The sequence below is a fragment of the Manacus candei genome, unplaced genomic scaffold (assembly GCF_025592945.1).
Source record: "Manacus candei isolate 608988 ecotype Guabito, Panama unplaced genomic scaffold, ASM2559294v1 h1tg000048l, whole genome shotgun sequence".
Taxonomy (NCBI): Eukaryota; Metazoa; Chordata; class Aves; order Passeriformes; family Pipridae; genus Manacus; species Manacus candei.
The window spans coordinates 14,730,006-14,743,609 of record NW_026138096.1 but is presented as its reverse complement, the minus strand read 5'-3'; the positions used below and the strand labels follow the sequence as shown (position 1 = coordinate 14,743,609).

Genomic DNA, 13,604 nt, shown 5'->3' with positions numbered 1-13,604 from the left:
CAAAACCCTTGAGAAGCTTCACAACCTTTGGGAACCTTCTCAACCTCTGGGAAGACCCACAACCTTTGGGAGGCTCCAAAAACCTTGGGAAGCTCCAAACATCTTTGAGAAGCTCCAAAAATCTTTGAGAAGCTCAAAAAATCTTTGGGAAGCTTCCCAACCTTTGGGAAGACCCACAACCTTTGGGAAGCTTCACAACCCTTGGGAAGTTCCACAACCCTTGGGAAGTTCCACAACCCTTGGGAAGTTCCACAACCCTTGGGAAGTTCCACAACCCTTGGGAAGTTCCACAACCCTTGGGAAGCTTCACAGCCTTTGGGAAGCTTCACAGCCTTTGGGAAGCTTCACAACCTTTGGGAAGCTGCACAATCCTTGGGAAAATCCACAACCCTTAGGAGGTTCTGCAAACCTTTGGAAGACCCACAACCTTTGGGAAGCTCCATAACTTTTAGGAAGCTCCACAACCCGTGGTAAAATCCATAATCCTTGGGAAGCTCCACAACCCTTGGGAAGCTCCACAACCCTTGGGAAGCTCCATAACCCTTGGGAAGCTCCATAACCCTTGGAAAAATCACAACTTTTAGAAAGTTCCACAACCCTTTTGAAGACCCACAATCTCTGGGAAGCACCACAACCCTTGGGAAGCTCCACAAACCTTGGGGAGTTTCACAACCTTTGTGAAGCTCCACAACTCTTGGGAAGTTCCACAGCCCTTGGACCCAATGATCTTAGAGGTCCTTTCCAACCTAAATGATTCTATGAACCCTTGAGAAGATCCATAACCCTTGGGAAGGTCCCCCACCCCTTGGAAAGGTGCACAGACATCGGGAAGGTTTAGAAGCATTCCGGAGGAGTGCAGCCACCAGGAAGGTGGACAACCCGTGGGAAACCTCCCTCCATCCATCCTGAGTTTGCCACGGGAGGTGGCAGAGGTGACCCAAGAGCTTTCCTGCCCAACCACAGGATGAGCCCCTGCAGAATCAGAGGTCTCTGAGCCCCAGGGTCATCCCTGTGTGCAACACTGGGATCCACCTTCTGCAACCAAAGGGTGACCCAATCCTACTGGATCCACCCATGCAGCCTCACAACAGGATTTGTCTCCAAGAGTTCTCATCGATCCATGGAACCCCCACACTGCCTGATGCAGAGGAAGGACATGGTGGCTTCCCATGCCTGGGTAAGTGAGGGTCCCTGTGGGACCTGCTTTACCCCTCACTCCCCAAATCCTCCAAGACACCAGGGGCAGAAACCCCCACCCTTTTGAAACGGGATAAGCCAGAAAAAAATCCAGTCTGGGGGGCACAAGCACAAATCAGGGCACAATGTTTTCATTTTTTCGTTCATTTTTCCCTCAACAGTGAAAACTGCGAAGCTTTCACCCCAAAACTCTGAGGGCACCCCTGGGTGGGAGCATCCCTTGCTCATCGTGCTGCAATATCCCCCAAAGGGCTCTTCCCACCACCTTAAAAACCCCTCTGAGCCCTCCTGCATTCCATAACCACCAGTTGGTGGGCACTGATCTGCCAGGGAACCCTCCATCCGTGCTGGTCCCCAGGGCAACATCCCCCGTGGCTCAGCATCCCCCTCGGGGGGGGGCACAACCAGGCCACGAGGTTGGGAAACCATTTTTTAAGGGGAAAAAAAACAGTAAAGGCGAGAAATCCATTAAAAAAAAACCCACAGCAAACCCCAAGATGAGCTGGGAGGGTTTCTGGAGCTGTTTGGGGTCGTCACAAAACACCTCCCTGCACGTTAAACCCCCCGGGCGAGCACAAAGCACGTCCGGCAACTCCGGTGGGATGAGAAAGCTCTTTTCCACCACAGGGATGAAGCCACAGCATCGTGGCCCCGGGATCTCAGGCCTGGATCCCTGCCCGCGGCTCCTGGAGTGCCCAACCGCCCCCATCCCGTATTTTCCAGCCTTTAAACCGAGGCAGGATCCGGCCCAGGTGGATCTGGAAGCACATATCGCCCGGTCCTTCCTTCTCCCGGGCAGGTCTCGCCGTGACCGCAAAACCTCCCTTTCCCTCCCATCTCCCCGGCAACGAGCGGGATTTAAGGAAATTATTAGTGGAGTCATTACTACGGCGGCCACGCTAATAAAGCCCCCGACGCATCCGGAGAGCCGGGAAAGGCTCCCGAGCGCCGGGGGATTGCAGCATCCCCGGGCTGCTCCGGCGCCGCTACCTGCGATTCATCATGGAGCCTTTCTTCGCATTGTTTAACATTTTTCCTGCCCACCCTCCCTTCCCCCCCCCCCCAAAAAAAAAAAAATTATATATCTATATTCCAGCAGGCAGCTCCACTGCCTGGTTAAAGAGGGAAGGGGGGGATGGAGAAAAGGGGTGGCGGCGGAGGATGGTGCCGGGGTGGAGGATGATGCCCGGGCGGTGGGTGCTGCCGATCCACGTCCATCCCCGGCTCTCCGGAGGGATGGGAAGGAGCAGGGTGGGAGCACCCTGGTGGGCGCGGGCGGCCGGGGATGAGGCACAGGGGGCTCAGGGGGAGGTGGGCGTGAAAATCCGGGGCGCGTTTATCCCCCCTATCACCCCTAAAACCCGCGGAGCGGGGAGCGGCGGGTCCCCCCCCTCACCTCCCGCCAGCGGCTTTGTCCCCGCTGCGTCCCCCCGCTCCCGGGGGCCCTGGGTGAGGAGCATCCTGGGGATGAACCGCCACCTCCCAGCGCGGCATCCCCGCTCCAAACCATCCCGTTTCACCCCATTACCTGCTTCTGGCCGCCGACCTCCCGCGCTGGGCTCCTCCGGCGAGGGCAGCATCTCTCCCGCTCGCCCGCCGGCCACCCCCGAGCCGGGGGGCTGCGGGGTTGGGGTGGGGTGGGGGGGCTGGACAGGGAGCCCGCACAGCAGCTCCTCTGCACAAAGGAGGCGGCTGCCGAGCGGCTCAGGGATGTGCCAGGGCGGAGGGATGCGGGGCAGGAGGGATGCAGCCACAGGGATGCGGGGAAGGAGGGATGCAGCCACAGGGATGCGGGGCAGGAGCGATGCAGCCCGCGGGAAGCATCCGGCTCCCCGTGGCCAGCACCTCCATGCCAGGCAGGCCCTGGGGAAGGAGGGAGGGAGGGTGGTGGCTGCGGGGGGGTTGGGGGGGGGGAAGGGAAGGAGGAGGAGGAGGCGGAGGAGGAAGGAAGGAAGGAAGCAGAGGCTGAAGGCCCCGGCGGGGTGGCGGGAGCGCTGCTGGGCACCCTGGGGATGGCGGGTCCCCGGGGCGCTGGGGGCTCAGGGGGGGCTCTGCATGGCGAGGGAGGGATGCAGGGATGGAGGAAGGAGGAGGGCGAGCGCCAGCAGCCGCCTCCTCCTCCTCCTCCTCCTCCTCCTCCTCCTCCTCCTCCTCCTCCTCCTCCTTCTGCTCTGCAGCCGGAGCCCGGCTCGTCTCGCTGCCGCGTTGCTCCCGCACAGCTCCCTCTGCCTGTGTCCCCACGAACACCGCGGGCCTGGCTGCCATGGCCGCCCCCTGCTCCCCCTCTGCCCCCAAGCCCCCCCTCGCCCCCACCGATGAAGCCCCTGCCCCTGGAAGCTCCCGGCCGGGATCATCCCGAGCATCCTCCCCCGGGGGTGTGTGGCACAGCCTGGGCACCTGCCTTGCTCCTTCCCCGTCCCGGGCTGGACCCACAGGTGTCAGGACTGAGTCTTGGTCCCGAGACAGCCCCTGACCATCGTGTTCCCATCCCTGCCTTGATCCTGATTGAATCCCTGACTATTCTGGCTTGGTCCTGATTGAGTCCCTGAGCACCCTGGCTTTGTCCCTGGCTTGGTCCTGATCCAGCCCCTGAGTACCCTGGTTTGGTCCTTGGCTTAGTCCTGAGCTGGTACCTGAGCAGTCTGGCTTAATGCCTGGCTTGATCCTGCCCTGGCTTGATTCCCAAATTGGTCTTGATCTGGTCCCTGAATGCCCTGTTTTAGTCACTGTCTTGGTCCCCAGATGGTCCCCAGGCACCCTGGTTTGGTCCTGATCCAGTCCCTGAGCATCCTGTCTTGGTCCTTAGCTTGGTTCCCAGGTGGTTCTCAAGACCCCTGGCTTGGTCCCAATCCAGTCACCGAGTTCCCTGGGTTGGTTCCCAGTTTGGTCCTGCTTTGGTCCATGATTTCCCCAGCTTAATCCTTGTCTTGGTCCTGATTGAGTTCAGGTGCACCCTGGCTTGGTTCCCAGCTGATGCCTTAACACCCCAGCTGGGTTCTTGGCTTCATCCTGAGCTGGTCCCTGATCACCCTGGCTTAATCTCTGTTTTGCTCCTGATCCAGTCCTGAAGTATCCTGGCTTGGTCCCCAGCTTGGTCATGATGCAGTCTTTGAGCACCCTGGCTTGGTCCCCAGCTGGTCCCTGAGCACCTTGGCTTAATCCTTGATTTGGTCCTGATCCAGTCCCTGATCATCCCAGTTTAATCCCTGACTGGGTCCTCATCCAGCCCCCAAGCACCTCAGCTTGTTCCCCCGTGCCAAAGGCATCCAGCACTGCGGTGTTTTCCTCTCCCTGGACACGTGGGAAGAATGGCAGCTTGGGCTGACACGGGATCAAGAGTTTGTCCCCATCCCCTGGGATTTGGGGTGTCACTGATCCTCCCCTCTCACCAACACAGCCACGTGCCCTCAATCCCATCCCTCCCAGAGGCAGCTGCTGTGGGGGGTGTCCCATCCCTGCTATCCCTCCCATCCCTGCCATCCCTTCCCACCCTGCCCTGGCAGTGCTGGCTGGAGGGAGCAGAGGGCCAAGGCTGGAGCTGGTGCCTCTGCAGAGCTTCCAGCCTCGGCATCAATTATGGATGCACTTCCAGAGGGTATTAATAAAGGCCTCATGCATCATTCATGGCCAGTGGCACAGGAAAGCTCGGCTCTTGTGCCTGGAGAGATCCGACATCCCGTCCCAAACCAGCCCCTTCCCAAGGGAATCCTGGGGGCTGAGGTCCCCATTAATCCCATCTGGGGTGTCCCCCCAGAAAAAGGGTTTTTCCTGGTGTCTGGGGTCACCTGCAGCCCATGGAGTGCTCCTTGCTCAGGGTCGGGCTCCCACATTCCCGGGATGGCTCATCCAAAGGTCAGGAGCACCCTCGGGGTCATCGGCAGTGTGAGATTTTAGGGATGGCTCCGAGGGGACATTTAAGATTTCCCCCTTCACCAGGTTTCCTCCTGGCCCTTTCCCACATCCCACCTCTGCTCTCAGCCCCCACATCCCCTGCCCAGCCTCTCACCCCAGCTCCAAAGGTTCCTTACACCCCATGGCAAGCTCCAGTTTTGATGGGATAACTGGGACAGTGAATTTTGCTGGGATAACTGGGACAGTGGATTTTGCTGGGAGAACTGGTGTTTAGCCCCGGAATGCTCCAGTCCACATGTTGGCAAAGGGCTGAGGGGACATGAGGGAATAAAACAGGGAGACCCCTCTTTCCTTCATAGCACAGTCTGGGGGCAGATCCCCCCTCTCCAGGGGACAAAATCCGCCGGAGAGAGCAGCTTTCCAGCCATCCCTCTTCCCTGCCTCACTTTCCCCCTCTCCAAGGAAAGGATGATTGTCCCTAAAACACCTGAGCATCCATGACAACTGCCCTGTTCCTGCTCCCTCCATTCCCACGGGAATCTCCTCCTGATTAATTGAAGCCAAAGCTCAGCATGCCCCATTCAAGTATCTCCCAGCAGAAGGATGGGATTTTGGGATTTCATGGTTTTAGCTGATTTTTAACCACCAGAGGAGGGAAGTTCTGCCGTGGGAGACACATTCCCCGGCTGCAGCGTCGTCTCCAGCGCCATCCAGCCTCTGGTATTCCCAGGAGAAGGGGACCAGCGTCTCTCCAGCATTTAAAATTCCAAAAGGAGGGAAGAGACCCCCAATCTCACAGGGGTCCATGTCCTGCCTGCCTGGGGGCGCCTGGATCTTCTCCAGCCCTGGGGATGAGCCAGGTGGAAAATGGGGAATGGGCAGGCATCTCATCCCGTTTTTTCGTGGGTAAATCCAAGGGCACACGGGGCATCCACATCCCACTGGGGACCGGGAGCCCGGGATGGGGGCTCTGGGATGGGTTTGGGGACCCCACAGGAGAGGGGCAGATCCCTCCAGGACTCAGCCCCATCGCAACAAACCTGGAGCCACAATCCTTTTTTTTTGGAGGGAGACCCATCAGCAAGGACTCTGCTCTGTCCTGGGACAAGACCCTTCTCCCAGGATAAGCCCCCACCTGGGGATTTGGGAATGCTGAGGACGAGTGTCACCAACCCCCTTCCCGCTGCACCGATGGATTTTTCTCTCCCTGCTCATTATCAAACCACCTTTTTCTCCCCCAAAACGCAGCAGCAAGAGGTTCCGAAACCCAACGGGAACACGGGATGGAAAAGGCAGGAAGTAACCCTGGCGAGGGCTTGGATCAGCTCAAATCTTTAATTAGAAAAATAGACACAAATTTGGAATATTCCTGATAGAGGATTTTGCTTTTTTACAAACAGGATAATAATAATAATAATAATAATAATAATAATAATAATAATAATAATAATAATAATAATGACATCACCTTTCCAAAGGGCCTGTCAGGCACCAGTTGCCAGAGCCTGGTGGCATCTCTCTCCTTGGGGAGAAAGGACCCAGTGCAGCCACGGCTCCGACTGTGCCATCCGGAAATCTCCAGTCGGGAGCATCCTGCAAAGTCCTGGCAGGGCAAATCACGGCTACAAACACCCAGTGTCTGTAGGTTTGGGTGATAAAAAAACCCACCTTTCCGTGGATTTCTTTCTGTCCATGTTTTTTTTTTTCCTTTCCCCCTCCTTGGAACAGGAGCCGTGTAAAACACAGGATTTGGAGACGGCTCCACATCCCACCTCCGGCACCGCGGCATCGCCTCCGCCTCCCGCGTGCCCTTCTCCTTCCCGGGCACGGCCCATCCTTCCTTCCCTCCTCTCCAGGGGGGGCTGCCCCGGGAGGGAATCCCCACCCCGGCTCTCCCGTGAGACGCTCGGGGGGAACCTCGGGAAACGCCGTCTCTCTCCCGGCGCTGCTCGCGCCGGAGGTCTCACAGCGTCCCGAAGGAGAGACCCACGGAGAAGAACCCCAGGCCCTTGAGCTTCTCCTCGGTCCGGGCCTTCTGCTTCAGGTGGACTTTGCTGTGGCGCTTCTTCTCGTCGGAGCGGGCGAAGCGGCGCCCGCAGGTGTCGCAGGAGAAGGGCTTCTCGCCCGTGTGGGTGCGGATGTGGGTGGTCAGGTGGTCGCTGCGGCTGAAATTCCGCAGGCAGATGCGGCACTGGAAGGGCTTGTGGCCCGTGTGGATGCGGAGGTGCCGGTTGAGCTCGTCGGAGCGGGCGAAGCTGCGGACGCAGTTCTCCACGGGGCAGGCGAAGGCCTTCTCGTGGGGCTTGGGGCAGAAGCACTTGGAGGAGCACTTGGTGCGGCGGGTTTTCTTCTTGGGCTCCTGGGCCAAGGCGGGAGGGTTGGCGGGAAGCAGGGAAGGCAGGGAGGAGGAGGCGGCGGCGGCGTGGCCCAAAAAGTCCGTGGAGGGGGGCACGGAGGGCGAGGGGTGAGGGTGGAGGAGCTCGGCCGAGCTCATCAGGCCCGGCAGCACCTCCGGCTGGGCCAAGGCGGCGGCGTCGAATTCCGGCATCAGCGGAGGAGGGATGTTGTGGATCTTGGCGTCGGCGAAGTCCCCGCGGGCCGGGAAGTTTTCTGGCTCGCAGCCGAATCCCAGATGGGCTCCAAAGCAGGCGGCATCCTCTGCCAGGCTGCCCAGCTCCGACTGGCAGCTCACGGACAGGACGCTCTCCATCTTGGAGCCCAGCGGGTGGAACAGCCCCTGGCTGCTCTCTCCAGCCGGGAACGCTTCGGGAGAAGGGTATCCGGCGGGCAAGTAGGCCTGGTGCTGGGCAAGGGGCTCCCACTGGGCACAGGGGGCTTTGAACTTGTCCAGGGGCGGGGAGCCAGAGGACAGCTTGATGTCCTGCTTGTTGTCCAGGAGCTTGGGCTGGAAGAAGCACTGGGAGGTGTTTCCCAAGGCGGGCTGTGCCTGCAGGGGCTGAGCCCCCTCGGCCGCGGGGAATCCGCCGTATCCCTGCTCCGGGAACGGGGCTTGGGTGGATCCGCTCATCTCGGGCTGGCAGGTGGGGTAAAGGTCCAGCTGGCCCTGAGCCACCTCGGGACAGGGGTAAAGAGCATCCAGGCGCCTCGGGTGGCTCTCGGAAGAGGAGGAGAAGGGGGAGATGCCCAGGATGCCCGACATCAGGTTGAACAGGGATTCCTGGTCCTGGGGATGCTCCGGTACCGCCTTGATGAAGAAGCTGCCGGTGTAGCTGAGGGAAGGGGAGGGTTGGCTGCCCAGCAGGGAATAATCCACGGCCCCGCCGCTCGCCGGGATGCCCACCAGCTCACCTGGGGAACAGAGGAGACGCTGGTTAGAGGGCTGGAGGGCTGGAGGGCTGGAGGGCTGCGGGGCTGGGGGGGCGGGATACGGGCGAACAGCGGGAGGCTGGTGTTGCGTCACTGCGAGGTCTCCGTCCCTGGAACCGCACGGGGAGCTCCGGGATTCACCTCCCTTCTCCAGCGGGACCCCCTCCCTGAGCTGGCAGGGGACTGTCGAACCCACAGCCCGGCGCTGGGGGCAGGGGAGGGGAAGATTCCCAATTCCTGGCTGCAGCGATCACTCCCAGCGGGGTCCCTCGTCCCTGCCCGGCTCCCTCCCCCCATCCTTACCTCCGAGGAAATCGGCCTCTGCCAGAAGTTGCTGCTCAGGCTGCCCCAAGCCCTGCAGGTCTCCGGTTTTCATCTCGCAGCTCTCCTCGTACTTGGAGTAAAGCGGATCCGAGCAGGAGAAATCCATAACGTTGAGCATCTTCCCTGGAGAAACTGCCGGAGCAGGGGGGGCGGGCTGGGACGAGTCGGGAATGCTGGGGGAGAGCCGGGAGATGCTCGAGATGAGCCGGGAGATGCTCGGGATGAGCCGGGAGATGCTCAGGAACGAGGTGGGAGATGCTCGGGGCGAGCCCGGGATGCTCGGGATGAGCCGGGAATGCTCGGAGTGCCCGGAGCGAGCCGAGGGATGCTCAGCGGGGAGCCGGGGGACGCTCGGGGTGCCGAGACCGACCCGAGGGATGCTCGGGGTGGATGCCAAGGACCCTCCGGGTGATGCTCCGGGTCGCTTGGGGCAATCCGGGGGGTGCTGCGGGGTGCTTGGGGCAATCCAGGGGATGCTGGGGTTGGGCGCCGGGATGCTGCGGGGGGTGCTGCGCCCCGGGGGGTGGGCGGGGGGGCCGGTGGCGGTGCGGGGGGGGGCAGGCAGGGCCCGGCAGCAGCGCAGCCCGTGCGGACACCCGGCTCTCCCTCCCCGCCGTCCCCTTTATAGCTGGAGCGGGGCTGCTCCGACCTTCCGCCGCAGCCATTTCTGGAGTCCCCAGTGAGGCTGCCGTGACGTAAATGCCCATATATGGACTCAGGATGTAGGCTAGGGAGTCCCAATAAGGAAATCTCTCCCGTGACGCGCTGCCCCCTCCCTCTCCCTCCCCCCCTCTTCCCCTCCCCCTTTTCTCTCCCTCTGTGTTTTTCATTTCTCTCCCCCCCCCCCCCCCCCCTTCCTTCTCTCTTTTTAACTAATAATCGCGATATTTTTAACGAACCTCTGCCCTGGCTGTGTGTGCGCGTGCACAGCTTCCCCCCTGCCGGTCCCCATCACCCCCTGCATCCCCTCCATCACCCCCTGCATCCCCCCCATCACCCCCTGCATCCCCCCCATCCCCACACGCGTGTGCAAGAACGCGGGTGTGCAAGAACAACCCTGGGCACCAAACCTTTGCCTCCCTCCAGCTTCGGCTTTGCCCCTGCGGTTCCCACATATTTTTTTTTTTTGGGGAAAAGGGGGGGAGGGAATGCCCTGCATCCCCCCGGCTCTGGCCCTCGCTCCGCAGCCTTGGCTCCCCTCCCACCGTGGGCTGCCGTTCTCCCAGATTTACATCTCCCCGAGGCTCTTATTCGCCCTCTGCTATTTTTTCCCCGTGAATGCCTTTTGTTGCTCTTGTTCCTTCTGGAAGCGTGAAAGGTGCCGGGTTTCTTTCCCTCTCCAACCCCCCCCCTTCCCTCCCCTCCTTTCCCTGCCCGATTTTTGCAAGACTTTCTTGCTGGCATTTATTTCGCGGTCGCTGGGATAGGGAGCCGCGATTTGGATGCCGGCTCCTCCTGCGAGGGAGCGAGCGGCCAAAAAGAGAAGGCAAAGGCTTCGTCCAGCTCCCTCCCTCGCCGGGATTCAGTCATCCCAGTTCATGGCTCCCACCCAGGCACGGATTTAGGCCGGGAGAGGGCAGATCCATATGCAAATCCCACCGGCTCCAAGGGGGATGTTTGAAGAGCGGGCTCAACACAAGCAGGGATTAGGAGGGATCCTGGCAGCGCTTCCACAGCCCCTGAGCATCCCCCCGACTCCCCCAAGGGCTGCCGGGGGGTGAAGCCTCTGCACAAAGCAAAGCTGGAGGGTGTTGCTTTCCCTGCTTGGTTGTTTGCAGGTTTCCAAATTTCCAGCGTGGACTGGGAGCTGATCCTGGATTTTGGGTCCTTTCTCTCTCTCTCTGATCCCGGGATCAGCACCAGCATCCAGCACAGGCAGTTTGGATGGGGAGGAGGAGGTTTTCTCTGGAATTTTGGCTGCTGGGTTTGAACCCCACTATAAAATAACATCTATAAAAACATTTAGAGCCACAAACCCGCCGTTCACAGCTCAAGGTGGGTGATGAGGAAGCGACAGAGAGAGCTGTGGGATGCAAAGGAGCTGAAAAAGCAGGAGGGGACCTCTCCCTGGCCTCCCTGGCTGTGTGTTTTCCCTGCCTCCAGGTGTTTTAGCCCCTGCTGGAAGGCCAGATGTGCTGGGGATGTTCCCCGGTGCCCACACCCACGGCCACGGGGAGCAGCAGGTGAAGGGGGGCCCTGCTCTGGAGTTATTCCCGGCTCCAGGGATGACCCACCTTTGCCTTACCTTTGGCAAAGCACTCGGAGCTGTGTCTGGCAGAGCTTCCCCACGTTGGGGACTCGCTGCTGCCTCTGCCAAACCCACCCAGAGCGCTGGCAAAGAGGGGCAAGGGAGCAGCAAACCCGGCCGGGGATTCAGGGAAGAGTCAGGGAATGAGCTGGAAGGTTCAGGTTGGGAATAAAAGAGGGGGATGGAGAGATCCAGGAAACTATCAGGGTGAGGAAACAGCAAGTGGGAGCCCGTCATTCCCTGTTTCTCACTTGTGGGAGATGAGGAGAGCTCAGTGCAGCGGCCAGAAAGTGGGTTTTGGGCAAACCAAAGGCAACAGCTAATCCTGAAGTGCTCAGAGAACCTGGAATTCGGCACTTCAGGACATCCTGGGGACTGAGGTGATGAACAGGATCAAAATATTCCACCTGTGGCTGCTGAGCACAACCCCAACCTGCTGCTGAGGGGATCTGCTGGATCTTGGGATACAACCAAGGGATGGACCTGGGGGTCCTTGCTCTCTTCTTCACCTCTCCTTGGCTGCTCCAAGGACCCCCAGGCCTTGGTCACTCTGGTTTTATTTGGCTGGGCCACATTTTGTCTGGGATGTCAGACTTTGGAATGTCTCTGAGCTGGAGCCTGGATCATCCCTGGGAATAAGCAGCTTAAACAAGCAGCTCTCTTTTCCTCCCAGAGGTGGGAAAAACTGTCCCACCTTTTATACACCACCAGGGGAAGGTTCCTCTGCCACCACCACGGGTCAGAGGCAGCCCTTGCAAACATCCCTCCATCCTCAGAGCTGATCCTAAAATAGTGCTGATATTTCAGCTCCCCAGATAAGAAAATAAAACAATTATTGTGAGGTTCATAAACCCTCAGGAGAGTGTCACTGACACTGCAGGGGTGGCTGTGGAGCTCCTGTCTGATGTCCCCTCTTCCTCTGGATGGATATTTTATTTTATATATATACTGAGATAAATAGAAACCTTTTTATATTTAAAAAAAAAGACAGTTTAAAGTGACCCTCTTGGATGGCACATTCCAGGGGAGGAGTGTGGCTGTGCTGGAGGTGACACCACGCATGAGGTAATGGGATAACGTGACCATGGCTAAAGCCAAGCTCTGGGAGCAGGTGCTGGCACTACTTTTCCCTTCCCAGAAGGGGCACTTGGCTGGCAAGGAGGCGGGATAACCTTCCCGGGGTGAAATGTGTCGTCAGGAAAACACAGGGAGGAAATCCCTGCAGGATCCAGGTCCCAAATCCCTGCAGGATCCGGGTCCCAAATCCCTGCGGGATCCAGGTACCCCCAGTGTCACACATGGACACCTTGGGGGGTTTCAGGGTTCAGCTCTGCCCTGATTTTGGGTCCTTTCTCTCTCTCTGACCCCTGAGATCTGCAGGAAGCTTTGCTGGAGGTGTTTAGGAGCAGCCTGGGAAGCCCTGGGACAGCCCTGAGTGTCTGTGGGGCATCTCCAGCAAAGGGTCACCCAAGCAGGAGGACTTTGGGCTCTGGGAACTGGGAACATCCTCAGGGCAGCAAAAACCACCCCAAAGCAAGACCTGGGTTTGCTCCAGGGCTGTTGGGAAGCCTGGAGGTGTCTCTGAGCTTCCTGGCAGGGCACAGCTCTCCGAAGCCCAGGGCTCCCCCAGTCCCCTGCCATCTGGACCTGGCTGGCACGAGCCACCAGCCCTGCTCACTCGCCCACCTCCAACATTCCTTGCTTGGCGAGCTCCTCGCTGGCTCCTGCTGATCCCCCCTGATTCCTGCACAGAGCCAGGGGCCAGCTCGCTCTCAGGAGTCCCCTTCCTCCCCACCATCCCAGTAAATCCATTGCAATGGCTCACCAGCCTTCCTTCCCATCCACTTTCCCAGTCTGCGCTCCCAGCTGGGGTTCCAGCATGGAAAACAAGCCATAATCCTTTGGCTCTGTCCCATTTTTCCCCTGGTTTTCACGTCCGAGGGCTTGGCTTGGGGTTTTCCCTAAAACCTGGCAGGTTTTGGATGCTTCCAGGACTTACAGCCCTGTTTAATGGAGGAGCTGCCGTGGAAAGGAGGCAGATCATCCTCTTCCTCCTGCCTTGCCTCGCCACAAGCCAGGGAGAAGTTGGAGCGAGGTCTAGGGAGCACTTTTCCCACTGGAACACGCGGGCAGGGAAGAGCAGGCAGCCCCAGGCAAGGGCAGAGATGGGCAGCACCGATGGGAGCTTGGAATTCATTTTTCCAAAGGGATGGGCTGAGGGGTAGGTTCATGGCAACACTCCTTTGGCAGCCAGACCTGGGGCTGCGTGCCCAAAGCCAGCAGATAACTGGGGAAAAGTGGAATTCCCACGTGTCTTCTCCGAGCTCCAAACATCCACGGATCACGTACCTCCCGCAGCCGACCCCATGCCCTACATTGAACATTCCTCAGTGGCTTTTTCCCCTGATTGCTTTGGGAACCTTTACCAACCCCTGTGCTGGGAGGTGATGTAAGTTTTAGGTAAAGAAACCTCCCTCCTTTTCCTGGGCTTGGAATGTGCCCAATGTTTCCACCCTGGCCGGTTTGGGAAGAGCCTCCGAGCGATGGGCGTGTGTGTGATCAATGCCTTGGCTGCTCACACCTGCTGATGAATTCCCTGCTCCTGGTGATCCAAACCTCTCTGTGGGGATGGGTAGAGCTGGGAAATTCCCTGCTG

General features: G+C 59.3%; 1 protein-coding gene across 1 annotated transcript; it reads right to left on the bottom strand.

Moving 5' to 3' along the window:
• Positions 1-6,404: 6,404 nt before the first annotated feature.
• EGR4 (early growth response 4) lies at positions 6,405-9,365 on the bottom strand. The gene is given in 3 exon segments (XM_051798186.1): positions 6,405-8,358; positions 8,680-9,076; positions 9,078-9,365. Coding segments are annotated over 3 exon segments (2,031 nt in total). The 3' UTR covers positions 6,405-7,012.
• Between the last annotated feature and the right edge of the window lie 4,239 nt (positions 9,366-13,604).